General features: G+C 50.1%; 12 protein-coding genes across 12 annotated transcripts; 5 read left to right on the top strand and 7 right to left on the bottom strand.

The window, feature by feature from the left end:
- Positions 1-18: 18 nt before the first annotated feature.
- On the bottom strand, positions 19-1,308 carry MGYG_04579 (hypothetical protein; the record flags this gene model as incomplete). The annotated part of the gene is made up of 1 exon (XM_003174358.1): positions 19-1,308. The coding sequence occupies one exon, from the start codon at positions 1,306-1,308 to the stop codon at positions 19-21; it is 1,290 nt and encodes a 429-aa protein (XP_003174406.1).
- A 1,542-nt stretch (positions 1,309-2,850) lies between these two features.
- Positions 2,851-4,071, top strand: MGYG_04578 (hypothetical protein; the record flags this gene model as incomplete). Its single annotated transcript, XM_003174357.1, has 1 exon — positions 2,851-4,071. One exon carries the CDS (start codon positions 2,851-2,853, stop codon positions 4,069-4,071), a length of 1,221 nt encoding a protein of 406 aa, XP_003174405.1.
- A 1,393-nt stretch (positions 4,072-5,464) lies between these two features.
- MGYG_04577 (ER-derived vesicles protein ERV29) lies at positions 5,465-6,665 on the top strand (the record flags this gene model as incomplete). The annotated part of the gene is made up of 5 exons (XM_003174356.1): positions 5,465-5,631; positions 5,721-5,833; positions 5,912-6,405; positions 6,472-6,536; positions 6,593-6,665. 5 exons carry the CDS (start codon positions 5,465-5,467, stop codon positions 6,663-6,665), a joined length of 912 nt encoding a protein of 303 aa, XP_003174404.1.
- Positions 6,666-8,018: 1,353 nt separating this feature from the next.
- Positions 8,019-9,374, bottom strand: MGYG_04576 (hypothetical protein; the record flags this gene model as incomplete). Its single annotated transcript, XM_003174355.1, has 1 exon — positions 8,019-9,374. One exon carries the CDS (start codon positions 9,372-9,374, stop codon positions 8,019-8,021), a length of 1,356 nt encoding a protein of 451 aa, XP_003174403.1.
- A 3,113-nt stretch (positions 9,375-12,487) lies between these two features.
- On the bottom strand, positions 12,488-12,902 carry MGYG_04574 (small nuclear ribonucleoprotein LSM8; the record flags this gene model as incomplete). Its single annotated transcript, XM_003174354.1, has 2 exons — positions 12,488-12,759; positions 12,878-12,902. The coding sequence occupies 2 exons, from the start codon at positions 12,900-12,902 to the stop codon at positions 12,488-12,490; spliced, it is 297 nt and encodes a 98-aa protein (XP_003174402.1).
- A 596-nt stretch (positions 12,903-13,498) lies between these two features.
- MGYG_04573 (basic proline-rich protein) lies at positions 13,499-14,902 on the bottom strand (the record flags this gene model as incomplete). The annotated part of the gene is made up of 3 exons (XM_003174353.1): positions 13,499-14,388; positions 14,439-14,751; positions 14,819-14,902. 3 exons carry the CDS (start codon positions 14,900-14,902, stop codon positions 13,499-13,501), a joined length of 1,287 nt encoding a protein of 428 aa, XP_003174401.1.
- Positions 14,903-15,360: 458 nt separating this feature from the next.
- On the top strand, positions 15,361-16,620 carry MGYG_04572 (hypothetical protein; the record flags this gene model as incomplete). Its single annotated transcript, XM_003174352.1, has 1 exon — positions 15,361-16,620. One exon carries the CDS (start codon positions 15,361-15,363, stop codon positions 16,618-16,620), a length of 1,260 nt encoding a protein of 419 aa, XP_003174400.1.
- Positions 16,621-16,808: 188 nt separating this feature from the next.
- Positions 16,809-17,689, bottom strand: MGYG_04571 (60S ribosomal protein L1; the record flags this gene model as incomplete). The annotated part of the gene is made up of 4 exons (XM_003174351.1): positions 16,809-17,071; positions 17,135-17,328; positions 17,403-17,580; positions 17,671-17,689. 4 exons carry the CDS (start codon positions 17,687-17,689, stop codon positions 16,809-16,811), a joined length of 654 nt encoding a protein of 217 aa, XP_003174399.1.
- Positions 17,690-17,983: 294 nt separating this feature from the next.
- On the bottom strand, positions 17,984-18,679 carry MGYG_04570 (acetyltransferase; the record flags this gene model as incomplete). Its single annotated transcript, XM_003174350.1, has 1 exon — positions 17,984-18,679. The coding sequence occupies one exon, from the start codon at positions 18,677-18,679 to the stop codon at positions 17,984-17,986; it is 696 nt and encodes a 231-aa protein (XP_003174398.1).
- A 1,482-nt stretch (positions 18,680-20,161) lies between these two features.
- MGYG_04569 (ADP-ribosylation factor) lies at positions 20,162-21,095 on the top strand. The gene is made up of 4 exons (XM_003174349.1): positions 20,162-20,327; positions 20,387-20,631; positions 20,701-20,766; positions 20,829-21,095. The coding sequence occupies exons 1-4, from the start codon at positions 20,177-20,179 to the stop codon at positions 20,919-20,921; spliced, it is 555 nt and encodes a 184-aa protein (XP_003174397.1). The 5' UTR covers positions 20,162-20,176; the 3' UTR covers positions 20,922-21,095.
- A 1,238-nt stretch (positions 21,096-22,333) lies between these two features.
- Positions 22,334-23,116, top strand: MGYG_04568 (hypothetical protein; the record flags this gene model as incomplete). The annotated part of the gene is made up of 2 exons (XM_003174348.1): positions 22,334-23,032; positions 23,093-23,116. 2 exons carry the CDS (start codon positions 22,334-22,336, stop codon positions 23,114-23,116), a joined length of 723 nt encoding a protein of 240 aa, XP_003174396.1.
- A 439-nt stretch (positions 23,117-23,555) lies between these two features.
- Positions 23,556-24,464, bottom strand: MGYG_04567 (hypothetical protein; the record flags this gene model as incomplete). The annotated part of the gene is made up of 1 exon (XM_003174347.1): positions 23,556-24,464. The coding sequence occupies one exon, from the start codon at positions 24,462-24,464 to the stop codon at positions 23,556-23,558; it is 909 nt and encodes a 302-aa protein (XP_003174395.1).
- Between the last annotated feature and the right edge of the window lie 341 nt (positions 24,465-24,805).

The following is a 24,805-nucleotide window of genomic DNA, read 5'->3' as shown; positions in this document are numbered from 1 at the left end:
CTCATAACCTTCACCCATCTATTGCGCAGTATGAGGGCGGTGAATGTCCATATCGACGCTGGGGCGTTGCGGTTCATTGGCGGTATTTGAAATAGCCTGCACGCTTGAGCTTCGTGCCCGTGGCATCGCCTCTTTCCCAGGCACGTCTAAGCTAGAATCACAGCTCTTCCTTAGCTTCAGCCCGGCCTGCCTCTCACAAGTTTGGGCACCAGATACTTGAAAAGGATGTTGTTGGTGATTTGAATTGACCTGGTTCAGGAGTGTTGTTGGAGACAACGTATTGGCGGTGAAAGTGCCAAATGCTGGATGCTCCTCTACATCGGCTCGTGTCTGTGGGCCGCGAACGCATGCAGCTATCCCCCTGAGCCATGATACAACCCGTCTAGAGTTGGGCTTAACCGGTGGCAGATTAACGAGCGTCGAGGCTGGATCTACAAACCGTTTTGTCGGAAGGACCTCAGACCCTGCGTTCCGCGACCTTTGTGCTTTTTCCCTTAGCCTGCGGAGTATAGCCAATGTGAATCCAGCGAGAGAAATAGAGATGAGTATCGCGAAGAGGATATAGAAGATGTTCCACTCCCTCTTGGACTTATCAGCGCAATACTCGCCAATCAGCCGCTCGTCTCTACGGGGGAAGCACATCCTGCACATTTGGGCCAGCGTGGGCGTCAGCCTCATGCCCGGCCTGGTCTCACAAGTCGCAGCAAGGTCGCCGGACGGGCATGCGAGCTCACGACAGGACAGCGGTCGAGTGGCGGTCTGAGCCGGCCGAATTTTGCCTGTGACGGTCGCCTGAAGCCTTCCGGTCTGGCGAGGGTCCCTATTGTCTCCCGGCTTGACAAGATTGAACCGGGATTTTTGGTCCTCATCATCGTCTCTGCGCTCATTCTGGCTCGCTACTGGCTTGCTGTTCGAGCGGGTTGACTGTCTGTACCACCGTATGAGGGTGAAGATGGCCTGTCTGCAGGATCTCATCTTCGACCCACTCACTTGAACGAGATCATTCGGTGATTTTTCGGTCGAATAGGGAACAAGATCATCCACGCACGTCTCAAGATCTGCCAGCAGTCGCTCAAGGGTGACTCCATTCAGTGTAATGGTCTCTGCTGCTCTCTTTTTGTCGGTGATGGCTGGCAACTGAACCGGGGGAGCACCTTGTGTGATAGCATCTCCAGACGCAGGTCCGCCAGCAGCCAAATCCCTGAGACTTGTATGCACATCGAGATATCCTCCAGTAATTGACCATGCCGCTACATGGACCATGCAGTATATCAAGCACACCAGACGCTGGATCGAATACCACCACATCTTGCCGTCTTCCAGCCACGACGTCTAGGATGCGATGCCATGTTTTTCTTCCTCTCTCCGGCCGCATCTTCCATTTGTTGTCGTTAAATACAACATCTCGCTAGTTGTGCTCGATGTTGCTGAAGGCGCGACTCTGCAGTCATGCCTCCCTCAAGCACGGCTCGGCCTAGAATCAATATCAGCGGCTATTAAGCGAAACAAACAGCAAGGATGAGGCCAAAACTCCACGTGTATGGAGTCGAGCAGACTAAGTAGCTAAAATATGTTTATTTTATGTCCATTCATCCCGTCCATCTCCCGCGTGTAATGTAGCTGGTGGGCTCCCTTAATCCTCCATTTCGATAGGGGGTTGGAAAAGGAGAGCCCGTCCGGCCCCTCGGAGAAGGCAGATACGAGCCCGTCCGCCGGGCCTCAGGGTGAAACGGCCCCTGTCGCGCATTTCAGACGCGCAAGCAGTCGTGGTTCGTCTTGCTTCTCGTCCGCTAGATAGAGCCGTAATACATACATGTTTACGCCTCGATGCGATGAGTATCAGATTGTCGATCCCGTAGCTGTATTATCGCGTGCTGTACTCTGTAGACGGCGGTCGTAGATAGTAGTTAAACTGGCCAACACCACAATGGAAGCTGAGTAAAACTCCGTATAACAAGCACCCAAGAAGACCAAGGATGCGAATATGCAGGCCGATATTGAATAAGGAGACAGAAACCTGGCCAGCCTGTCCTTTCTTTCCACCCGAGATCGCACATAATAAAAGCTGCCGGCGCTGGTCCTGCTCCTGTTGCTTCTTGCTGTCGCCGTCTTCATCGTTTCACCTTGACAAAGCCGGCCGCGTCCAGAGCCCCTTGTGCGCTCGTCCCAGCTGTTTCACTTCATCTCAGATCTTGCTGAACGGCCTCGCTGCGTGTCGCCGGCGGCTCATCGTCCTAGCCTTTTCGCTGCTGTCGTTGCTGGTTGCTGGTTGCTGGTAGCTTTTTTGTGGTCAAACTGAAGTTCCGCCTCTTCCATCACCCACCACAATCATCATCATCATCATCATCTTACGCCATCGACTACACTCAACATATAACGTACGACAGCCGCAACAGAGAGACAAGGAGAACAGACGGACAAACGACCAGAAGAACGCCCACGACGTCGCCACTTACAAAGAGATGGTTGTCTTTGTGGTGAGTACCAAGAGCCCCAGCCCGGTGTGATCCTTGCTGTGCGCCCCGTCTGACCTTTGTGCTCGCAGAACAAGCCACCTTCGCATCCTCCCTTCTGAAGACCGGCCATCGACCACTTACCTACTACTCCATCCCGAGCGTCTCTGTCTGCTCATCTCACGGAGTACTTCTGTCTGCTCCAGCTCGTCTAGCAGACGCTCAACTGCTCGACTCGACAGCCCGGCAGCGCCCCCCCTGAACTGCCTGGTGTTCGTTCGTCACTCACTCCTGACCGCTCGGCGTTTGCGTCGAACCACCCGGGACAATCAACCGCAACAACCTCGATACTTACCTACCTACCTATCTGCCTGTTATACTCGATCGCCGCGCAAACATGAATCCATATATGAGCTGGGCCATCCTGCTCCTTACTGCAGGTGGACTGGGCTACTACTACAAGAATGGCTCAACCCCCAAGTCACGGCCTGCCTTCCTAAAGCCGACTGAGAGGCAAGAGAGCACGCCGGCAGGGAGCAAGAAGGAAAAGGCTAAGCAGCGCAACAAGCAACGCAAGAGCCCGCAGCCGGAAAGCAACAGCAGCAGAAACAACTCCAGCGAGGCTAGCAATGGAGTCAACACACCAGCAGCGGTTCCAGAAACCAAAACGGTGCAGCGAGCTGCCGTCAAAGCCGAGGAGCCGGTATCGACCGGCATTGGAGGCATGGACGACAACTACGAATTTGCCAAACAGTTCTCCAAAGCAAGAAACGGCACTCCTCTGGCTGCTAAGGCGAAGCCTGGTGCCGGTACGAAAATAAAGAAGCAGCAGCAGGCTAAGCAGCAGAAGCCTCAGCAACAAGAACAGCAAGCACTGACTAACGGAGACTCCCACGCCAACCACGTCTCTACCGCTGCTTCATCTACCACTGGCGCAGATGCAGACGACGACATGTCACCGATCAACTCTCCCCGCGTCAAGCCTGCCGGCGATGTCACCGACATGCTCGAGGAGCCTGCTCCCGCCGCATCCGTCCTCCGCCTGACCGGTGACCTGGAAGATGCCCAGAACGGCAAGAAGAAGAAACAGCAAAACTCCTTCAAGTCTGTAGAGACTAAGAAGCAGCGCCAGGCCCGCCGTAAGCGCGAAGAGAAGAACGAGATGGTCAAGCAGGCGGAGAAGGCCAGGCGTGCAATGGTCGAGAACCAGATGCACACGGCCCGGGAATACGAGAGACAGCAGGCCAAATCAACGGCATCGTCACCACCCGCAAACGCATGGAAGCCTGTCCCTGCCCTTTCACCAGCCACCAATGGCAACACCAACGGCAACGGCACCTCCACTAAGCAGCCGTCTGTCATGCCATTACTTGACACCTTTGAGCCGACCCCTGCACAACCCACGCCTACACAGACCGGCAGCGGAAAGAAGCCGTGGATCAAAGATCTACCTTCGGAAGAAGAGCAGATGAGAATGCTCAACACTCGAAGCAGTGAGAACGAATGGACCACCGTTTCCAACCGCAAGAAGGAGAAGCGCAGCAAGGGCACGACCGAGTCCATGAGCGAAGCCAGCAGCTCAGAGGTCCAGGCCAACCCCATCGAGACCTCCTGGTAACTAATGACATGACCTTCCTTTTACAACTGCGGAGTAGTTAGCTACATATTGCTACTGCTACTGCTGCCGTTTTTCTTTTCTTTTCTCCTTTCCAAAATTCATATCATGAGACAGCATAGAGAGAGGCCTCCAACATCCCCCAACAAACACCCCAGTCACAAATCCACACCCATCCACCAACATATGCCCTTCTCCAAGCATCCACATTTTATTACAGGTCTCTTTTCCCTCCGAGGCTCCCCTTTTTTTTCAACTAACTAGTTCATGGTGTTCCTCTCAACCGCGCATGGGAAATATTCAGCCTCTTTCAATCCCGTCCAATTTCACCTACCGTTCCTTTTTTTTCTCTCCCTTCTTTATCTGCCTCTTCCTCTTCAGATCCAACCCGCTCTAACGTCTTTCCTTCTCGCTTCGACTGTATTTATTTATTGATTTTTTTTTCTGTTTCTCCCTCTTTGCTTTTTTGCTTAAACCCCCTTTTTGCTTTTTTCCCCCAGAGTCAACTCTCACCAACTAACCGCCGTGCTTAACTATCACATCTCTCAACTCGCATGTCGATGCTCGTCTTTTTCCTTAATTTTGGCTTCGTCCTGCATCAGCCAGACATCCTGACTTTTTTACCCCTTTTTCCTCGTCCTGCCGTTATGCTGTTTTTTATGCCGGGCTCACCCCTTGGCCTCCTCGCTTCTTGTATGTCTTAGTAACAGTTCAGTAGTGAATCATCTACCTCTCCTTTATCTTCTCTCTTCTGCTCCTCTGTCTGCTGCTGCCAGAACTCCGTCCTTCATCCTTCTTCTTATTATTCTTCTTCTTCTTCTCTCTGTATTAATCCATATCTTTCTAATATCTTTGACATCGACTTCGCTGGCTGTTGGTCCCGTGACTTGACGAAACGTGACCTTTGTCTTTCTTCTCTTATCGCATCCGTGGCTTTTTCAACTTCAACTTTCAACTTTCACCTTCTTCGCCTGCACCAAAAAACACCAGGACTCGACCTCGTCTTTCCGCGCAGCTTGTCTTGACCTCCGCCGCCGCGACGTCTGGCCCCCAATTTGACTGTCTGCCCGGCCGCTCTCGACCCGTGAGATAGCGTCCTTCGCATTTACTAGAGGGAATTAAGGTGTTTGTTTGTCCGCCACTCGAAACCCACCGTCATTGTTCAGGCCAATGCTAACCAGCCGAGAAGAACAAGGGTCCTCCTGCTTGTCCACAACCCGCCCGGCGAGGACACATATACACTACCAGGGAAGCAGACGACTCGATTCTGCAGGAAATCCTCTCTGCACTCCGCTGTCGACGCCTCTGATACCCACGTAGCTCTACCTCTCTGCCAGCAGCCCTCGTCGGACGCACGCACAATCCCTCTTTAACCACCGCATCTATCTCGTCAAAGATGGCCCAAATCCGCGGCACGGCGGGGTACAACCTCGGGCATCAGAATCCCTTCGTCGGCCCTGGCAGGGAGCACGCTACCAGCGACCCGAGTCCGTTGGATGCCATCCGGGAGCAGACCAGCAAGATTGAGGACTGGTTAGATACCGTCGCTGATCCAATCAAGCCGTATGTCCATTCCATCTCTCCGCGTGCAATGGAAGAAAAGTTGATTCTTCTTTTTTTCATGGCCTGTTTAAACTTATGAATATTGGTAGACATCTCCCGGCAATCGGTCGATTCCTCATTGTGGTCACCTTCTTGGAAGACTCGCTGCGGATAATCACACAATGGACGCCCCAGCTCGAGTACCTCCATCAGTTCAGGCACAGTACGTGAAAAGGCCGAAGAGAGAAGAATATTCTCGGTACTTTGAAATTGGCGGTAATGGTTCTAACCTATCATACAGTTCCATGGGGATTAACACACCTATTCCTCATCGTCAACGTCATCGCCATGCTTTCTTGTTCCGTCCTTGTCGTTGCTCGCAAGCACAGTGAATACGCTGTTGCTGGTCTCCTCGGTGTCGTGGTCGCCCAGGCTCTCGGATACGGTCTCCTGATCGACATTACCTTCATCGTCCGCAACCTAAGTGTCATTGGTGGTCTCCTGATGGTCCTCTCTGACTCCTGGGTACGCAAGAAGTTCATGCCCGCCGGTCTCCCACAGCTCGAGGAGAAGGACCGCAAGATGTACGTCCAGTTCGCCGGCAGAGTCCTGCTCATCTTCTTGTTCATTGGATTTGTCTTCTCTGGTGAATGGAGCTTGTGGCGAATCATCGTCAGCTGCATTGGTCTCGTTGCCTCAGTCATGGTCGTTGTTGGATTCAAGGCAAAATGGAGCGCGGTCATCTTGGTCGTTGTCCTTAGTATCTTCAATGTCCTCGTCAACAACTTCTGGACAGTACGTATCCATATTTCTTCTTTCCCCGTATCTCAGGTTCCACCTCGCTAACTTGGCTCTCAATAGCTCCACCCCCACCACCCTCACAAGGACTTTGCCAAATACGACTTCTTCCAGATCCTTTCTATTGTGTAAGTCTTTATTCACGTTGACTCTTACGTTTGATCTCATGCTGACCTATGTATAGCGGTGGTTTGGTTCTCCTTGTCAACATGGGCCCTGGACAACTCAGCATGGACGAGAAGAAGAAGGTATACTAAGCGCATGGCTCTTCTATAAAACGATACCCGCAGCCTCCAACCAAGGATAACAAAATATGAAAGGAAGACAAATGAAGAATATATCATGATGATGTGAAAGATGCCCTACTCTCTTACCATCCATCCACTTCAACGGCCAACTGCTAGAAAAGCCATTCCTATATCTCTTTTCTCCTGCCTATTTTTTTCTTTTTCCCATGTCATATCATGTATTCCACGTCCCGCGGGCCTGGTTGTCTCTTTTTCAATGCGCACTTTAAGCACTGCACTACAATCCTATTCCCATATTCCGTTTCCAGCTTTCTTGTTACATTCCAGTTCCTATTCCAATCTATATCAGTTGGGAAAGCCAGAGGGTCGCATTCATATATATATATCTACATCATGATCTATTGAAAAAAAAATGAATGAGTTGTACCATTTGTCTCTTTCTACGGTTTCTCCTTTCATCTCGTCTTGTCTGTTGCGTAAGTCCGTTCGGTTTGACTGTCATTTTCCCATTTTCCCATTTGCTTCTTTTCCTTCTTCCGCAACACTCATTACTACATCCCTACCACCACCGGCGTTTCTCGTTAGAGGCAAAGGACTAAAGACGGACAACGGTGCAATATTCTTTTCCACCTGAGACCTTATATCATTTTCAATAGAAGAGCTCCCGTACGGCATCTATTAATAAAAACCACCTCTTAAACCATCACCCAGATGTCTACCAGAAACTCCGAAAATAACCAGCCTAACTGATAGGAGCCACAAACTACCCAAGGAAACGATTAAGAAAAAATAGACGGAGATAAAAATAATAATAACACCTTCATTATAGCGAAATAAAGGAATTAACCAGACGAAACGAAGTGAATATATTAAGCCGAACAGGCCATTGAATATAAAAAACCAAACCAATCATCAACGCGCCAGCGAAAAAGCGAAGAAACCAGCCTGTTCGCATGCATGAAGTGAATTTCTCAAAAAAAAAGAAGTGGAGTCAAACGAATGCGCGAAGGAAATGAAATATGCAGATGTACGAACGAATCAAGACAGGCCAAGCTGTACTCATAGTGTGATGGGGTGTTGTGTGCAGCAAGAAATGAAAAATAGGCCAATTCGGCTAGAGGGAACGTATAGACAAGCCGATGCATTGTGTATACCGGTTGCATGCGATGTATAAAAGTCAGGGGTAGGAAACGGCACATGCAGCGAAGTCAAGTAGGCGAGGAGTAAACAAAGGGGGTCAGGCTGGGCCGGAGAAGGGATGAAAAGTATATACAAGAAACGCCCCCTTTTTTCTAACTCTTTATGTTGCTTTTCTTTTAAGGCAGGACGGCGAGAGAGAAAGGAGAAAATCGACGAGAATGGCTAGAAATCCATACTCCATCTGTAAGTTCGGATACGGTCGAATCGGTCGAATTCGTCATCGTCGAGCGTATGATCCGAGTCGTGGTTGTCGTCGTTACCAAGCTCTACGGTGCTAGCGAACGGTAACTTTGACACGCTTGAATGGTTTGCGGCACGGAGCCAATGGGTGTTGTTAGAGGACGGGGTGATGGGTCGGAAAGCCTTGCCGCTGTCAATCGTTTCTTTGGATGTTGGACGATGATGTTCTGTTTCATATTTGCGGTGCTGGCGGGTCCCCGAGGGTTGGAGACTAGGGAGTGAGACGTATGGTTTTAGTTCTAGTGGAGAAGCTGTGCTGGAGTCGTTGGATGGAGAAAGGGTGAGTTGTTGTTGTTGGTGATGATCCGACGATTGTCTGCGGACCGTAGTAGAGAGTCGGGAGAGAGAAGGTCGCTGCTGATCCAGCGATGGAGAGGTGTTTGAGAGAGATATCAATGAGTCAATGGGTATTAGGTCGCGGGATATAGTCGCTCCTGTGGAGGATTTGCGTGATTTTGTAGTCGGACTATACATGAGTGAGGCTGATCCGGGGCTATGAGCGGGAGACGGCCGAGACAGAGGGTGTTGTTGTCCACCCGCGTCGAGTCCAGCAGTACCCGGCGATTGTTTGACACCTCTGAGAAGCGGACTGCTGCTTGCCGAGAACCTGGAGGAAGTGTCTGCTCTGATCTTGCCCTCCATGACCTTCGCACTCGGCGGCGGCTGAAGCATCCATTGAATCTCCTCCTTCCTCATCAATGCGCTTGCAATTGGCGGGTAGACATCGTGAACTTCTGGTGGCGGATCGAGAGAGTACTTTGACGAGCCACGAGTCGCTACCCGTAGACTGGATGACGACGCCCTTGCGTCACACCCCCAAAGCAATTCGTCGTCTCGCTGGTACCGCACACTGTTCCACCGAGTAGCCAGGCGACTGCTTGCGGTATCGCTCTTCTTGTTATTGTTGGCGTCCTTCGATATAGGCAGGTCCTCCAGTACTCCGGTTAGCACTGCTCTCTCCGTCACAGTAGGCTTCTCCTTTTCAAGCACAGACAGGCTTTTCTGGCTCCCCCTCCGACTGGTAGCGTTGTTATTGTTCCTTCCACGTCTTGCTGGCGGTCCTGGCCCTAGAGCAATTTCCTCGCCCCAGTATCTATTCGTGCTGAACGGTGTTGGCTGGTAGAAGACAGGCTGGTCGGTAACGAGGGCATCCCTGCCGGCCTCACGTGCGCTCCGTGCTGCATCTCTCTTCCTCTTCCTTTTCTGGAGATGCTCTGTACAGGGAGTACAGGCTGCGTAGTAAAAAATCGCAGACTGGGCCCCTCTGAACAGCCACATCACCCTGTCGTGAAATGTCGGCCAAGTTGCTCAACCTCAGCTCAGCTCGGGGCTTCGCCAGGAAGGCAAGTCTGAGCAGCACACTGAAATATCTCGGAAAAATCTGCACATTTGAGCTGCGAATAGGGGCGTTTGTTTATGAGGATGAGGCGTCGCGAGTCGGGGATAATGGCTGGATAAGATGACAGGGCGGGTTGGTTTAATTGCACCTGAAACGTACGGCGCTACTTTTGGTGGTGAAACCTGCGCAGAAGAGAGGGGGCAATTGAGGCCGTTAGCAGAGAGTTAGCAGTGTGGAAGATAAGAACAGTTGAAACACGGTCAGTCTTCGGCCAGCGAATTGTGCGTATCATCCCCTTGTCGACAACGGGGAGAAGAAGAAAAGCGACACACGCTGGCGAGACGAGACGGGGCCCGGAGTATATAAAATAACACAAAATGTGTCCAGAAGAAAAGAAAAGACGTGGGTGCACTGGCCTCCCTGTGGCTGCCCAACCGGGCCACGGGGTGCCAAGCTCGCCAAGGCCTAGGAAGTGGCGCCGCGGCCCCACCAGACCCACCGCATCCCCTTTCGGCCAAGCGTCGCGTAGGGCGATCCAATCACATGTGGAGCTTGTTTGACGTGCGCCAAGCGCGCTTCTTGGGCGGAAGTCACTCAAAGTACCGCTTGGTAGACGAGATGAATACGGGGACGCGATACGCGATCATGCCCGGGACGGAGAACAGATAACATACATCAACGATCAACGGTGCTGGTAACGACTGGCGTTTAACGGCGACGTTTACGTGTGGAGGTGGGCCCCCTCAGTTTGAATTTAGCTTGAACTTGACGGACGCATGCTGAGCACCGCCTTATTTGATCACTACTCTATCACCGCTGACCTTTTCGGTACACAGTCGGCTGCCTTACTACATACTATCGTCCACGTAAGACCTTCAGCACATTACGCGTGTCTTGTGCGATCTGGGATTGGTGTATGACGTCGGCTGGTGACGAGGCTGACAGCTAACACGACTCTAGGTTGGACGCCATAGCCTAGCTCTCGAAATGCAGATGCGCAGTTGACGGGGCTAAAACAAAAAGGTCGCTAGCTAAAAGCTTTGAAGAATCCAAAAAATGACTCTTTTTACTGCCTCTTCGTTGCCCAATTACAAGTAACGGGTCCACGATGTCCTGCAGCTCGGGTTAGAGTGTCCCCTCAAATATGTATATTTCGGTCAATGGCTTAACATAACAGAAACCCGAGACCTCTCACTCGGTCTTATATATGGTGCTCTTCACCTGGGAGTATTGGAGAGTTAGACTCGCTCCTTACTCGTGAAGGGGCGGTGATGCCATCAACGTGGGCCGACGCTGGACTGCAGTATATCAAAAGAAAAAGAAAAAGAAGAAAGGTTTACATTCTTCAGCCGCTGTAGAGGAAGGAAGGGAGGAGCACCTTCCTTCACTCCTTCATTGTTTACAGTGATGTCTAATATGGAAGGAACATACCAAGGCATAGAAGGTAAGAGGCTCATCTGCTCCTGCTTCATTTAGAACGAACAAGCCCGGCTCGGAACCAACCTTCTCATTCCATACACTCTAAATGAACAGCACCAGTAACAAGCATACAAGCATATCAACCAACTGAGCGGCGCTCTAACTAACACTGTCAAAGTTCAACGACAACTAGATGCATGCCATCGATATACTTCGGATAAACACTACATCGTGGTACTTTGTGGTACTTCTGCCACAACGTGCCTTAAAACAAGGATAAGAACGCAAAACGCAAAAAGGGAGATCTTGTTCAAGGAAACAGGACCAACCAACAACTCGACATATCAAAAAGTTGTAACTCCGCACATGTAGCGACGCCGTGGTCTCAACGTCTGCATGCTCGCATCATGCACCTGGAGCAAAATGATCCATCCCGACTCTCTCCGTGAACCCCATGAGAAGACGGGTAGATCGAGAAAAGCTTCTTTCAAGGACTCGCTCTGACCGTGCTTGCTGTTCTGGCCAAACATCGCGGCCTTTTTATGCATGGGTTTGTTTCTCAGGGGCTCGACAGGCAGCTGCAAGCGGGCTGCTAGCCCGTTGCTAGCTTGCATTTTCGGGCTTGACCTGTCTACTCTCAGATGACCAGATGCGAACTGTATTCTAATGAACCCGGACTGAGCAGCCAGTAGTTATCGGTGCGTCGAGCACCGTCGCATTGAACTTGCACGGAATGCTCTAGAGGCTGGATGTCGCGCTTTGGACCCTCATTGAGGGGAAGGGAAGAATTCGGAGGCTGGCTACATACAACTCGACCGGGGGCTGCATTGGTGTCTTTCGGCGATGTAACCATAAACACATTGGCTGGGCTAAGGCATGGATTTTCCTCCGCGTATATGGAAGACTGACCGTCATTATATCCTTTGACAGACATTTTCCTATGAGAATATTGTTTATTGGTCATGCCATGGAATATCGATATCACAGAAAGTGATAGAGCTCGCATGATGCAGTCATTTATCAAATATAAACCCTAGACGGGCGACACCTCTAAAAAGAAATCTGCGGATAGAAATTCGGCTTTCCTCGCATAAATATTGCCGGGGCGGGGGCTCGCGAATGCAGATATCGGGGCAACTTGTTCAATGAAGCAACTCATCTAGTACATTCGATGCATTTGGCGTTCATTCGTCGACGGTGGAATCCGAAATGGATGAACATGGCAAAACGTAACTATATTTTGCTTAAAAGATCCTGAACTCCATCTCATTGCAGACGCTCTATATCTCACATAGCACCCTCTCAGATTATCCCGACACAACTAGAATGCTGCGGACCCTAGTTAAATGGTCATGATAGCCAGTCCGTTACTCGTGACCCATCAACCCAACCCTTGGATACGAACTAAGCCCGTTTCGATTTGATATGGAACGAGTACATTGCCGTAATCTTTGTTCCCCTCTTCTCGACTCAGCAGCCTCATCACGGGCAAACGGATGGAATGGCGGCTCGAAATAGGGGTATCAATATCGACTCAAAGGTCACCTTGCCGCCGCTCTGCCGTCCCAATTTAACACCGCCCAATGCCAGATTTGGCTTGCTCCTCATCTCGTCGCTTTTATATACCAGTCTATCACGCGTTCTTAGTATTCCTAACAACCTCTCCCTTGACCTTCGACCAGTCTATTTTTCCATCAATCTCCTCATCAACCTCCCCACAGATAACAACATTATCGCCTCGTATCAGGTAAAGGCCGTGCTCTACCTCGGAACTAGGTTCGGGGTCGTCTGGTGTCCGAATTATTCTCTCAACTGTCTGGGATAGAACGAGGTTTGTAAGTTGGTCTGTCGATAGAAGTGTTCCTATTAATGTGCGGCCATCAACCGTGAGGACGAGGATTTTTTCTATACAGGCAAGTTCATTGACATTAGTTGGTTGTTGGAGTATTTTCGTTGCCGGGTGTGTAATTGAACGTGTTGGTGGGTTGGTGGGTTGGTGGGCTAGTAGAAGAGAGACACGAACTGTTGATGTAGGATTGGAGGGACATAGCTACAACTCCTCACGGCTGGCCTATAGTTCTCTCGGAAAGGGAGACGGGCTCGCAGGCTCGCAGTATGCGCTTCTGGTATCTTTGGCTCCCGTCCCAGAGACCAAGTAAGGCCCGGTTTTGATGCGCGTGATGAGAGAAATATGCGAGGAGGTCAAGTTATTTGACTGAAGAGAATCGCGCAGTTGCAACTGTCGCCTCTCGTCAGAAGACTTAAGAAAAATAATACTGAAGAGTTCAAAAATTGTTCGTTTGGGGATATTTTGTCTATACGCGAATAATTTAGAGCTCGCGGCGTTCGTTGAGGAGCTTCGATTCATCTGCTGAGTCAGCACACCACCATGCCACCGCAGCGATCTATAGGAAAGACGTAGGAGAGAGACGGAACTTGAACACAGCGAATACTGGTCAACAGTAGTTAGATGGAGCTAAGACTGGGTAAAGAGAAAGCAGAATAACACAGTCCCGCCAGTCCATGCATCCCATGCAGTATATATGCTACAATTTGCTCCTAGGCCCAAAATATATCAAAGATGAACATGAAACCGTGGGGAAGGAAAAGAATGAAACAGAAGAACCCATCCGACAGTCCCATTTCATGACAAAGACGTTAGGTCTAACGGTACGCTGCTACCTCTACCGGCCCTGTACATCTTCTGGCCGCCCGTGAATTCTCTCGGCTTCGGGAACTGTGATTCGTTCTGAAATTTGAATCGGGGGTCTTCGATCCTTATTCTACCGTTGGATGAACCCTTTTGGGCTCCGGGGCGATGTGAGCCGCCGTTAGTGAGGGTATACGAGCTTGGGTCAAGCATGGAGCGTACGGGAGGCTGATGATGTGGTGCGTTATGTTGGTTATCTGAAAATGAGGAAGGACGAGAAGAAAGTGGTGTTGATACGAGCGAGGATGTTCGTGCTGATGACGGAGGTGAAATCGGCGGAGGAGGTGGATGCACCGCGGGAGCTGATGGTGGAGGAGGCGGAGGCGGGACTGCCGGAGACCCGAATGCATTGCGCGCAGCCTGCATGGCTATCGATGATGCCTGTGTTCCATTTGTGCCTGAGGGAGGCGCTGGAGGTGGCCTGGGTGCTGCCGATAGCGGAGGTGGTGGTGCTATGGGTGGTGGAGGAGCAGGAGATGTTGATGGAGGTGGTGGTGGAGGAGCGGCAGGCGCGGAGACCTTCCTTGACGCTGGAGGCGCAGGAGGAGGAGGTGGAAGCCTACCAGAGCCTGGCACTGGAGGTGGTGCGCGCGGCGGTGGTACCTCTGGTTTGGTTGAGTGTGTTGAGATTGCGGATGATGGCCTTGGAGCCGGTCGTGGTGGTGGTTTTCGGAGGTTGGCTACCAGTGGGTTGACGGGAGGTGTTGATGGAGCATCTTTAGATGGTGGAGGAGATGGTCGAAAAGTAGGTGCTTTGTTCGATGGTAATGCGCCTTGGGCGCAGCTCCCGTAGGAGGCAAGTATTCTTTCGAGCTTATTCTGCGCTTCAGAACTCGACAGATTACGATGCGTTGGACGAGGGCACCTTGTATACCTCCGCGCTTCTTCAGCTTAGGCATTCCGCCAGCAAACAACCCGCCTAGCTGGGGCGCTGATGGAACACCACTGTCACCCCCGGAGCCATCATTTCCAGCACTGTTACTTCTCAGTCTATTCGCAGCGCCTCCGGGGACAGGGGGGGCCAGCCCGACTGGTGGTTTAGGGGCCATCCCAGGAACCGGAGGGGCACCCGCAAGAGGAGGGCCTCCCGAGCCTCCGGACGACTTTGCAATAAGAGGTGCGGATCTGTCATTTGTAACGGTTTTTTTGAGCCTTGTACCTTTGGAGATATCTGAAAGGAGAGCACCCTATTATCACGAGTCAGTAACGTTTATCAGCCTAGTTGCCCAATATGACCGGACATAGGTTGCCTACCCTTGGAGGTCCGCCCTTAGGAGGTCCGGCAGCCTTCCCGGGCATGGGCGGCGGCGGCGGGGGGGGAGGAGGCGGCGGAGGCATGTTTGCAGTCAAGCGCGAGAGTTGTAACTATTCAGCTGAAGAAAGGCGAGACGTGACGCCGGCAAGAAGATGGTTGAATCATATAGCGGCTGTCTTGCAAGGGCTGTCTGTAGCCGGCTGTGTATATTCTGGTCGATGGCTATCCTTCTGCCTGTCCGTCTAGGCAGGTATAAATCTTCTTCCGGGTGGCCGTAAAGAAATCTGCTGGCTGACGACGTCTTGCGCGTCCACGTCGTTTAGAAACCCGCCGGAGGAGATGTTGATGTCAGATGCTGGGTTGATGCTGGCGTTGCTGAGGGTTGACTTTGGTGACGATGGATTCCTGTGGCGGTGCAGATTTCTTACATAAGCAGGTGCTCTTTTTCTTTTTGATGTCTTCGACGACGACAGGAAGAAAGACGACGGGACAGAGACAAGGAAGAAGCCAGAAGCAATTGAGCGGCCGGAAGAGATTTATGATGAAGCGAGTCGGCCTCCAGGCTCAAAGGCGAGTTCAGGGCTCGCTCTGCCAGCTTTGCGCCTTTTCTACATCCTCGATTTCACGGAGACTTACGCCCTTCTCACCGCGCGCAGCGGTCAACAGGACGAAGCCATGCGATATATTCAGCGGCAGCAGAACTGCTTTACGGCGGAATGAGTTGAGATATAGATATGCGTCTACTGTGGTTGCGGCGCAGTCGGCGGCCCATGATGATCCCGGCGTTCGAGATGTCATAGCGGAGGGTGAAGCGATAATATCAGGCACAACGATACCCTCGGAGGAGTCAGTCATCAGGATCCTAAAGCAAAGCCAGGCCATAGTCGATGCAGCTCAATCTGTTGAGACGGCGGAATCACAGACAAATACCAAGCCGAAGAAGGATGCTATTTCGTCTCTGCTCAATCTCGACGATGAAGAAGAAGCAGTGGCAGCGAGGAAGCCGTCTCGGACACAGAAGAGGGAAACTCCAATGTCTACATCTGCCACAGCCATATCAAACATGTTAAACGAGCTGCTTCAGGACCCAAAGGTGTTTATATCACCAGATATACTGAAACTCTATACTACAATCCAATGCCAGCTCAAGAAAGTAGACTATATACCCACCATTTTCACCCTTTACGCCAACAAGCCCTCTCCACGGTCAAGCGGTGGGACAATAACATACACCCCATCAAACCCCAAAAGTCCACAAAACGCCATTCCTCCTACCATTGCCAATGACGCTCTTGAAGTAGCCATGGAACAACGAAACCTCCCACTAGCTCTAGCTATCATAGACGCTGCATTCTGCACACCAGCATTCTACCGCTCGAAAATCATCCGACAGGCGTCATTCCCGCTGCTAGGCGTAGTAGCAACACCCCCTGCAGCATGGGCAATAGCGTCATACCTCTCAACTCTCCAGAATACCATGGATGTGTCGACAGCCAGGGGCATAGCTTTCTCCGCCATTCTTGCATATGTGACATTTACTGCGTCCGTTGGACTAGTTGCAGCAGCTACTTCGAATGACCATATGAGACGAGTTGTGTGGATTCCTGGCACAGCATTGCGAAATCGTTGGTTACGAGAAGAGGAACGCCAGGCTTTGGATCGAGTTGCGCAGACCTGGGGTTTCAATGATCCGTTTATGCGAGGCGAGGAAGTGGGTGAAGAATGGGAGTCTTTGCGTGAATTCATTGGCATGCGAGGGATGATTTTGGATAAGACTGATCATATGGAGGGAATGGAATAGAGTAAGTAGACTGGACACAACTCGCGCGCATTCACATTTTGTATTTATACCACTGTACTTCTACAATTAAAATACGGCACGCAGCATACGGAAGAGACAAAGACAAAGTATCATAAATCTCATGATATTTAACTTAGTTAATTTTTTTATTTTTATTTTTCAAAGATCAGAACCAAGCTACTGAAAGCTTAGTACACTCTCTTTGGTGGGGACATGGAAGCCTTGATAGTAAGACTTCCAACGTTCTGCCAGCCTTTCTTGAGCAGGGAGACGAGGTAGTTGATAGCCAACATGATGTTAGCAATGAGCTCATCCTCAGTCATACCAACGTTGCCGATAGCAACACCCAAGCAAAGTTCCTTCTTAAGCTGGAACTTGATGGTAGACTTGACGTCGTTCATCTTGTTGTTGAGATCCTCGTTGTGGGAGACGGGAGTGGGGAATTTACCAGCTGTTATCCCGTTAGCCTATCTTCATATTATCTGAAGATTTCTAGAGATGGTAGAGTACTCACCCTTGGAGAGACCGGGACCCAAGAGACGAGGAATCTGTCGGACAAGGGCGTCGGAAGCAAGGAAAGCATCGTACTTGCGAGCAAGCTTCTTGATGAGCTTCTTGTTCTTGTTGAGTTTCTTCAAGTCGTCAGAGGACATGGCATCGACACCGAGATGCTTAGCACGATCGATATCGTGCTGGTCACCGAGAACACTATCCACCCTGTCAGCCTCTTATCCCCTCATGGTTCACTTTCTCTTTATCGTTTGATCTTTTGTGTGTCGTACCAGATGCTCATTCTTGGGCGAGGAATGGTTGGCAGCTTGATAGTGCCGGAGAAACGCTTGTCACGTTGAGGGTCATAGTTCTTCAAGCCGATCTGGAGCTCGACGGTCTCAACGAAGTTTCTCTTCTTCTCGTTGTGAGAGTAGTCCAGGAGCTGCTGGACGTTGTTACGCACTCCGGCTGTTCATCAATCAATCTCATTAGCCTTCTCTCTTTTTTTTATTCATATGCGATTGACCACTTGTAGTCTAGTGGTAATTCCAAACTTACCGACTGTGATTTTAGACATGGTGAATACAGTCTTCCAGAAGAATACTTGAAAAGGATTCTTATGGTGAGGATTTGCGCGTTGTCGACCAGAAGTTTTTCCAATCTCGAAGTCGCTTTTTTCCTTCTTTTGGCTTTTGCGTATCGAAATGTGGGAAGCCCTAAGCGCTAGCCGCATTCAATTAGGGCTTCAAAAAGTCACGTGGAGATAAGAAAAACATGATAAGAAAAGTATATAAAAAGTCACAGGAAAGGAAGAAGGATTAACAAGTTGATGAATAGGATATAAAAGAAATAGAGTAAATGAAGTCGTAAGTTAAGAATATACATGAGACCAGACCATCCCTAGCGGCGGTATGGCGCGGCTGCCTACGCCATCAAGGTCGGACCCGGCATCAACAAGAGCAAACCCGCATCTTTTATACAGTCGGACAGCGGCTTCATTATCACTTTCGACTATCAGGCCGACATGCAACTTGGTAACCGACTTCCTCATGCTATCCTGCTTGGCAAAGTCCATCATATTGGAGAGCAGCATGTTCCCAACACCACGCCTGGTCACTTCCGGCAAGACAAACATCGAGACCGCAAAAGTCGTGGCTTCGGCACCCTCAAAGACACCCTCATCGTCAGGTTGCATCCAGGCCATGGATAGGAACGGATCCCAGACATATTTCATGCTCGAGTCAAACACCTTGGGGCCTAGAAGGACAACCATTCCCACCCATTCATGATTCTTTAGCTTTTCAATATCCCCTGCACCAGTCACGGGGGTGTCTGTATCATGATCAACGCGGAGAGCAATGAAAGTTCTTGACATTGGGTTCATGAGTCGCTGAGCCCACTGTTCCTCTGTGAAGCCACTCTCTCGTTCATATTTAGAGATAAATGCCTCCGGGTATATCTTTAGAGCTCTTAGCCGGCCGGATCGGTATCGGTTGCAAAGGACGGTCAGGTCTGACGGGGCAACTGGCCCCTTGGGCACTTGAACTATCTCCACCCTGCTAGCCATTTTGAGGAGTAGTAGACTAATTAACGGTTGATAGTGGTGATAGTGGTGATAGTGGTATAATGTGGTGTTTTGGCTTGATCGCCTCGAAGGGGACTTCCACTGCCTTTATAGAGATGCTTTCTCCGGCGTCGTATCGACTAAAGTGACTCACGGTAATTAGACTCATGGCAAGGATCGAATCTCGACGGAGTCATCCGCTTGTAGTGGAACCGTCGACCCAGGATCCCGATTGCGATCGCGTGGAAGCCGTTAATGTGACCGTAGTAGGTTTGTAACGGTGTATCGATATGACTCGACTGGATGGCTAAATGTAGGCAGTTCTTGGGTCTGCAAAAGTATTCAGAGCTACCTCTGGTTCTCCTATTGTAAGTAATTGATATCTAACTACTCCGTAGAGGCCTTGTCATTGACATCTGTCATCGACGTTCTCGATATTCAGGGGCTTTATATGTAAGGGGGAAGCCACGAGTAATCCTTGTGGTGGTTCTCCTTATCCTTACCCAGGGCTGTGTATATCTACATCTCAGCACCACTTCTTGTAGCCTTGTCTCTGCCAGTCGAAAGTGAACCATCTCTAGGGCGAATCAATCAATTAATCGACTAGCTGACCGTCTGTCCGTCCATCTACTAACAGTTGGAAGAAGCAACAAGCGGCTCTTCCTCTGCCAACTCCTGTAGAATCCTGCTGCCTGGAGTAACTAGTCAACCTGTCCTCTTCCAGCCACCGTAGTTTATAAAGGCATCAAACACAGCTTCTCTATCCTCTTTATCCTTCTTCTTCCTCATCATCATCTTCTTCATTATCTTCTTCATTATCTTCCGCCGTTGCTGTCGTCTTCACCCATCGCCCGCCGTCGACCGTTAAAAAGGCCCAAAAACCAAAGTCACGTTGTCTTTGGCTGGGGAATTTTTTTTCCTTTGGCGCCTTTCCTAGTTGAGCTTTGCTTGCCACCAAAAACCTCCTCTTCCTTTCTTCCTCCTTCGCCCGCCAAAACGACCGACCGTCAACACCACCAACCAACCAGACAGACAGCTAGACAGACAGCGAGATACCACCGGCGTTGCCAGTCAGCGCGCACCTTGACCCTGTCGACCGGACTTCCCCGTCTTCCTGTAAGTACAAAGAGCAGCAAGCAGGTGCAAGAGGAAAAAGAAAACCCTCGCCTGGCCCCCCCTGTGAAAAGGTGTCTTGTTCGGCCATCCCACCACCACCGCCGCTTCACCAGAACAACCAACGACCACCTCCCACCCAGCAGCCACGGCCAGCACCACCATAAAAGCCCGCTCTCCTCGTCTCCCCGTCTGCCTCGTCTACTCTATCCTGCCTGTCGATACGCAGAACACTTGACGCCGCCGTCTCTAGGCTTACGCGTTCGCTGGCTAACCGCAGTCACAGGCAAACCCGGCTCTCCCTTATTTTCCCGGCTCCCTCTCGCTCACACACCCGTCTATACTCTAACCAACAACCCCGCTGCGACCTCCATCAACACCGCCAAGATGGGTATGTCATTTTCGAAACTGCTCGATAAGCTATGGTTTGGCAAGAAGGAGATGCGAATTCTCATGGTCGGTCTTGATGCCGCCGGAAAGACCACCATCCTGTACAAACTGAAGCTTGGCGAGATTGTCACAACCATCCCCACCATCGGTAGGTTTCAATACCCGATATATATCGACAGAAGAAAGGAGAGGGGCTGACTGGCGTAGGATTCAACGTTGAGACTGTCGAGTACAAGAACATTCAATTCACCGTGTGGGATGTCGGCGGTCAGGACAAGATCCGACCACTGTGGAGACACTACTTCCAGAACACCCAAGGTATCATCTTCGTCGTCGACAGCAACGATCGTGACCGTGTCGTCGAGGCCAAGGAAGAGCTGCAGAAGATGCTCAACGAGGACGAGCTACGGGATGCCCTGCTTCTCGTCTTCGCCAACAAACAGGATCTCCCCGTAAGTCGAACCCTACTACATGCATACCTAAATTTATACAATACACATATATACTAACGTGGCCTACAGAACGCCATGAGCCCTGCCGAGATCACTGACAAGCTTGGTCTAACATCCTTGACACGACGTGCTTGGGTAAGCCTTGGAATCTTCTCCCCCTCCCTCTTTTTTTTTAACGCCTGGCTAATAAACCGTAGTACATCCAATCCACCTGCGCCACCACCGGAGATGGTCTCTATGAGGGTCTCGAATGGCTCGCCGGTGCCCTGAAGAAGGCCGGTTACGAGTAAACGCCTCTCTATTTAATGGTTAATGTGAATCCTTATATTCTGCAGATATTACCGTTGTATCATGATGGTGCAGAAACATGGGAGGAGGCTTGGGACACGGGACATTGTTTTTTTTTCATAGGTCTTGTTGCTATTTCCTCTTGATGCCCTGTGTGAAAACAAACTCTTCTTACCAAATCATCTCCTTTTCTTGCTTGTCCTTAGCTTTCTTCCATGTTTATTATCAGCTGTCTGCCTGATGCTGTCTTCCTTTTCTTCTTGTTCCTCCCCCTTTTTTTCTACCCTTCCCTTTTTATTCCCCCTTGCCACTTCACATATATTTGATAAATGCAACATCCAGGCTAAATGAGAAAAAAAGGTGTCTAGGTGCAAGGACTCTTATGCTTTCCTTATTGCATATCTACAATACCACTCCCTTTTCCTACAGACATGACTTGTTTACCCTTTTTTGTATGGAATTGCAATGCCTTATCTTATAGTCATGCAGGAGTTAACTCCATGTTTATATCCTATTCCCTCTCCTCTCTGATGTTTCCTGCTTTTATAAAAAGAATGATCCCTATGCCTCTATATCCTATCCCTTTTCCTTCCAGACGTATCTATCCATATATATATATCTACCCCCTTCCCCTACTTACCTTCCCCCTGCTCTGGTTTCTATAGACCCGGTCCAAACTGTAAAAGGATATCAAACTTGTTATGGTCTATCTGCTGCCTCACTTCTCTTCCCCCTGACCTGTCCTCTCCTAGGAACGCACCATGAAAATGGCTACTGTCCTCTGTGTCTCGGCGACACACTATCTGACCATGGCTATAAAGGTTCACCTTTTTGGTTGCCCTGACAGCACTCTTTCTCTCCTGGCTCTCCCACTACAAACAGTATCTGATACTTGTCCAGCTCTTATCAGGCCAGCAGACTCTTTCCCCTTTTCTCAAGAGGAATAAGAGCTTATTCCTCTTGTCTCTCTCTATCTCTATCTGTTCTTTTCTATCCCTTCCTTGATCTTCAAAGCCACATCTACCAACCTAGATCTGGTCTCTTTATTATTCTTTGTACTGAAACTCGACGCCCTAACTCGCCATGGCAAGCTGCATCTCAGCAGACTGCAGACCCAAGTCCAAAAGCCAGCAGCGAGACGAAAAAGAAAATTCATAGCTAAGCTCGACGCTGCTTCTAAAACACTCGAGGCCTACGCCCGTGACCAGCGGGAAACCCGCGTTGAGAAATACTCACTTATCAACGTGACGGAGGAGCAATTGGATCCCCAGGCCACACTTCACAAAAGTACCGCGACGCATACCAGGACTTCACTGATCTATACGGAGACCCCTGTGAGGACGTAGATGCCGAAAGCGCGGAGGATGGCGAAAGCATTGCTTCTGACTCCACCACTCTGTCTGAGAAGTATAACATGTTCAACATCTCGCACACAGCCCTTCGCATGGCTAGGGGATTTCCCGGGTGGGCTCCCTTCTATCCCAAGGGAACGCAGAGAGTCCGTGAAACCGAAGATTCAGAGTCTTCTTCTTATTCCTCGGAGAATACCAATATGGCTTACGGATATCTACCAGACATAGGCTACTGTGAGTCTACCTGGACTCCTCAGCAGACAGCTGATTCAGATGACGAGGAAGGGGACAAAGAAGAAGACAACGGCTCGGTCCAGTCCGTCAATTACTCTCCTTCTCCTGGACTGGAGCAGCCTGAATTCGGCCCTTTATCACTTTCCTCCCTCTCACTTCCGCATAGTCCAACTTACTCGAGCTCGCTGTATTCCCTATCCTCCTCTGAAGCATCTAACGGCAACAATAACAATATAGACTTTAAGCTAGAAGACGAGGAGGAAAACGGAGATAAAGACTCGATCATATATCCTAGCATCGAAACAGATGATCCAACAGAGCCGCCGACTACCCAGCCAGAGATAGACTCGGATGATACCCTTACTGATCCGGACGGAGAGGACTCGGCATCTATAACCGGTGGCAGTGACGATAGTGTACGACGCACCAATAGGCCTGTCAACCATCAGTTCTTCTACCTTCATCATCGAGTGACTAAACGAACTGGCACTGGTAGTGTTGTGCCGGAGGGTAGCAAGCGTATTAAGGTGAGACTCACCATCACTTGCATCTCCTTCTGTTTTGCTAACTGATATTGATACCTGTAGGTTGAGGAGCCGGAAGTAGAATAAGTGCGTTCTGATTGCCATGTCGTCTCGATATCATAACGATGGATACCAGGCATTTGAAGTGGAGATATGGGATTTCTTGCCTAACCGGGCTTCTCTTTTACGATTTTTCTTTTACTTTCTTCAGGCACAGGTCTTGACTTCTATTGGTTCGATAGTTTCCTAGATCTTTGGCTAAATCATGAAGGTGGTCATTTGGTTTTTCGGGATACAGAGAGGTCATGTTTTGCAACTTTAGGAAGCCGACGTTCGAAGCCCATACATTAGAAGCAGTTGACGATGGAATGATACTTCAATTTTTTACACTAACTAGTTGATACCTTAGATACTTTGCTTTTAGGGAGTGGGTGTAAAGATATGACGGAAAGTTAGGGAAAAGTTGCTACCCCCAAAATTGACATGATGCTGACCTCAACAGTTGTCTCCGCTGAATGGCAGTTAGTTAGGTCCTGACCTGTGACTTGATAAATCCAGCTCCCCCATCGACTCCACATCGACTGCTGTTCGCAGGTGTAGACCAGCGTGGTTCAATACCATTAACCCACCAGGAAGCAGCGTGAATGATCTGAACTACACTTTTCAACTCCTCCTTCGAGCGAGGGGCATATATCATGACAAAGCCCGTAGGCACGAGCCTAAACATCCACCACCAACTATCTCGAGCAAGCGGGTGCCGCTCACCCCATCCTCGTTCAATGACAAACTTGACATCTGCAGGATGGAGAGTCATATGAATGCTCCCGTCAATTGGGTGGGCATGGCATATTTCCCCGTTACATGTAACCCGATTTGGCAAATCAAGAGAGGTGAAGAGGCCGATACTGTGCTTCTCGAAACAGGAAGTCCCCTCGTACAGCCGGTCAGAGTTGGAGACAGCAAGCTTCTTGATTTCTTCTATCAGAGAAGCGTACATGCTGGGCGTGGCTTGTTGGGTGACTTGTCTGTGGGGAATGATTCCAGCAATCTTTGGCCGTCGTCCAGCGCGAATAGGGAGGTATTTCAGGATTCCAGTCTGAGGCTTCAGTGTCTCCGGTATATGTGGTTGTTTTAATGGGTTCCGGAGTGTGAAGATGCTCAATAGGCATATCCGGAAGTATCCCGCGGGGGTAGAAGGTGTCCCTCCAGGTCCTAATGAAAGGAATTCGAGATATCCAGCTCTCACTTTCCGGATGAACAAGAGAGCTACCAGTGTCGATACAAGCCAGATCGTCAAGCTGAAGAATGGTGCGTAAACATTGCTGTTCACCGGAGCGTTCTCCATGTCCACCTGGATTCTGAAATCAATAGGAGGCAAGGTAAAGCTCCACTGTATCTCTGTATATACCATCAGCTTATTGGACCAAGTAGCCATAGCTTAGTATTCCTTACCGGCGTCGAGAGAGTCACAGTGCACACCAGTAAGTAGCTCCTTCGGTAGATCAGCTTAGAGCCACAAGCAGAGGAATATGGACTTCGAGTGGAAACAAACAGCTACACTTGGCTTTCTCTAGGTCTTAAGATGGTATAAACGATAGAAGCGAGGACTCAAGTATCGGCAGCAAAAGAAAAACGACGTTGACGTATATATATATATGATCGGATTCTGCCATCACGGGATCTTTGATGGCGGTGCCCGAAATGGAAGTGGAAAGTCCAATCGCTGAACGAGACGAAAAAAAAAAACGAGACGAAGACGCAGCAAAGGAAGCCGAA

This window comes from Nannizzia gypsea, genomic scaffold, assembly GCF_000150975.2.
Source record: "Nannizzia gypsea CBS 118893 supercont1.3 genomic scaffold, whole genome shotgun sequence".
NCBI lineage: Eukaryota > Fungi > Ascomycota > Eurotiomycetes > Onygenales > Arthrodermataceae > Nannizzia > Nannizzia gypsea.
The sequence above is the reverse complement of the archived record's forward strand: the minus strand, read 5'-3'. Positions and strand labels throughout refer to the sequence as shown.

What these genes read in the sequence shown, in the direction of transcription:
- MGYG_04569 (XM_003174349.1), top strand. Translation starts at nt 20,177, where the DNA reads ATGGGTATGTCATTTTCGAAACTGCTCGATAAGCTATGGTTTGGCAAG. An exon ending in CCAACAAACAGGATCTCCCC is followed by an intron (nt 20,632 to 20,700) that starts GTAAGTCGAACC and finishes CGTGGCCTACAG; the next exon opens with AACGCCATGAGCCCTGCCGA. An exon ending in CCTTGACACGACGTGCTTGG is followed by an intron (nt 20,767 to 20,828) that starts GTAAGCCTTGGA and finishes AATAAACCGTAG; the next exon opens with TACATCCAATCCACCTGCGC.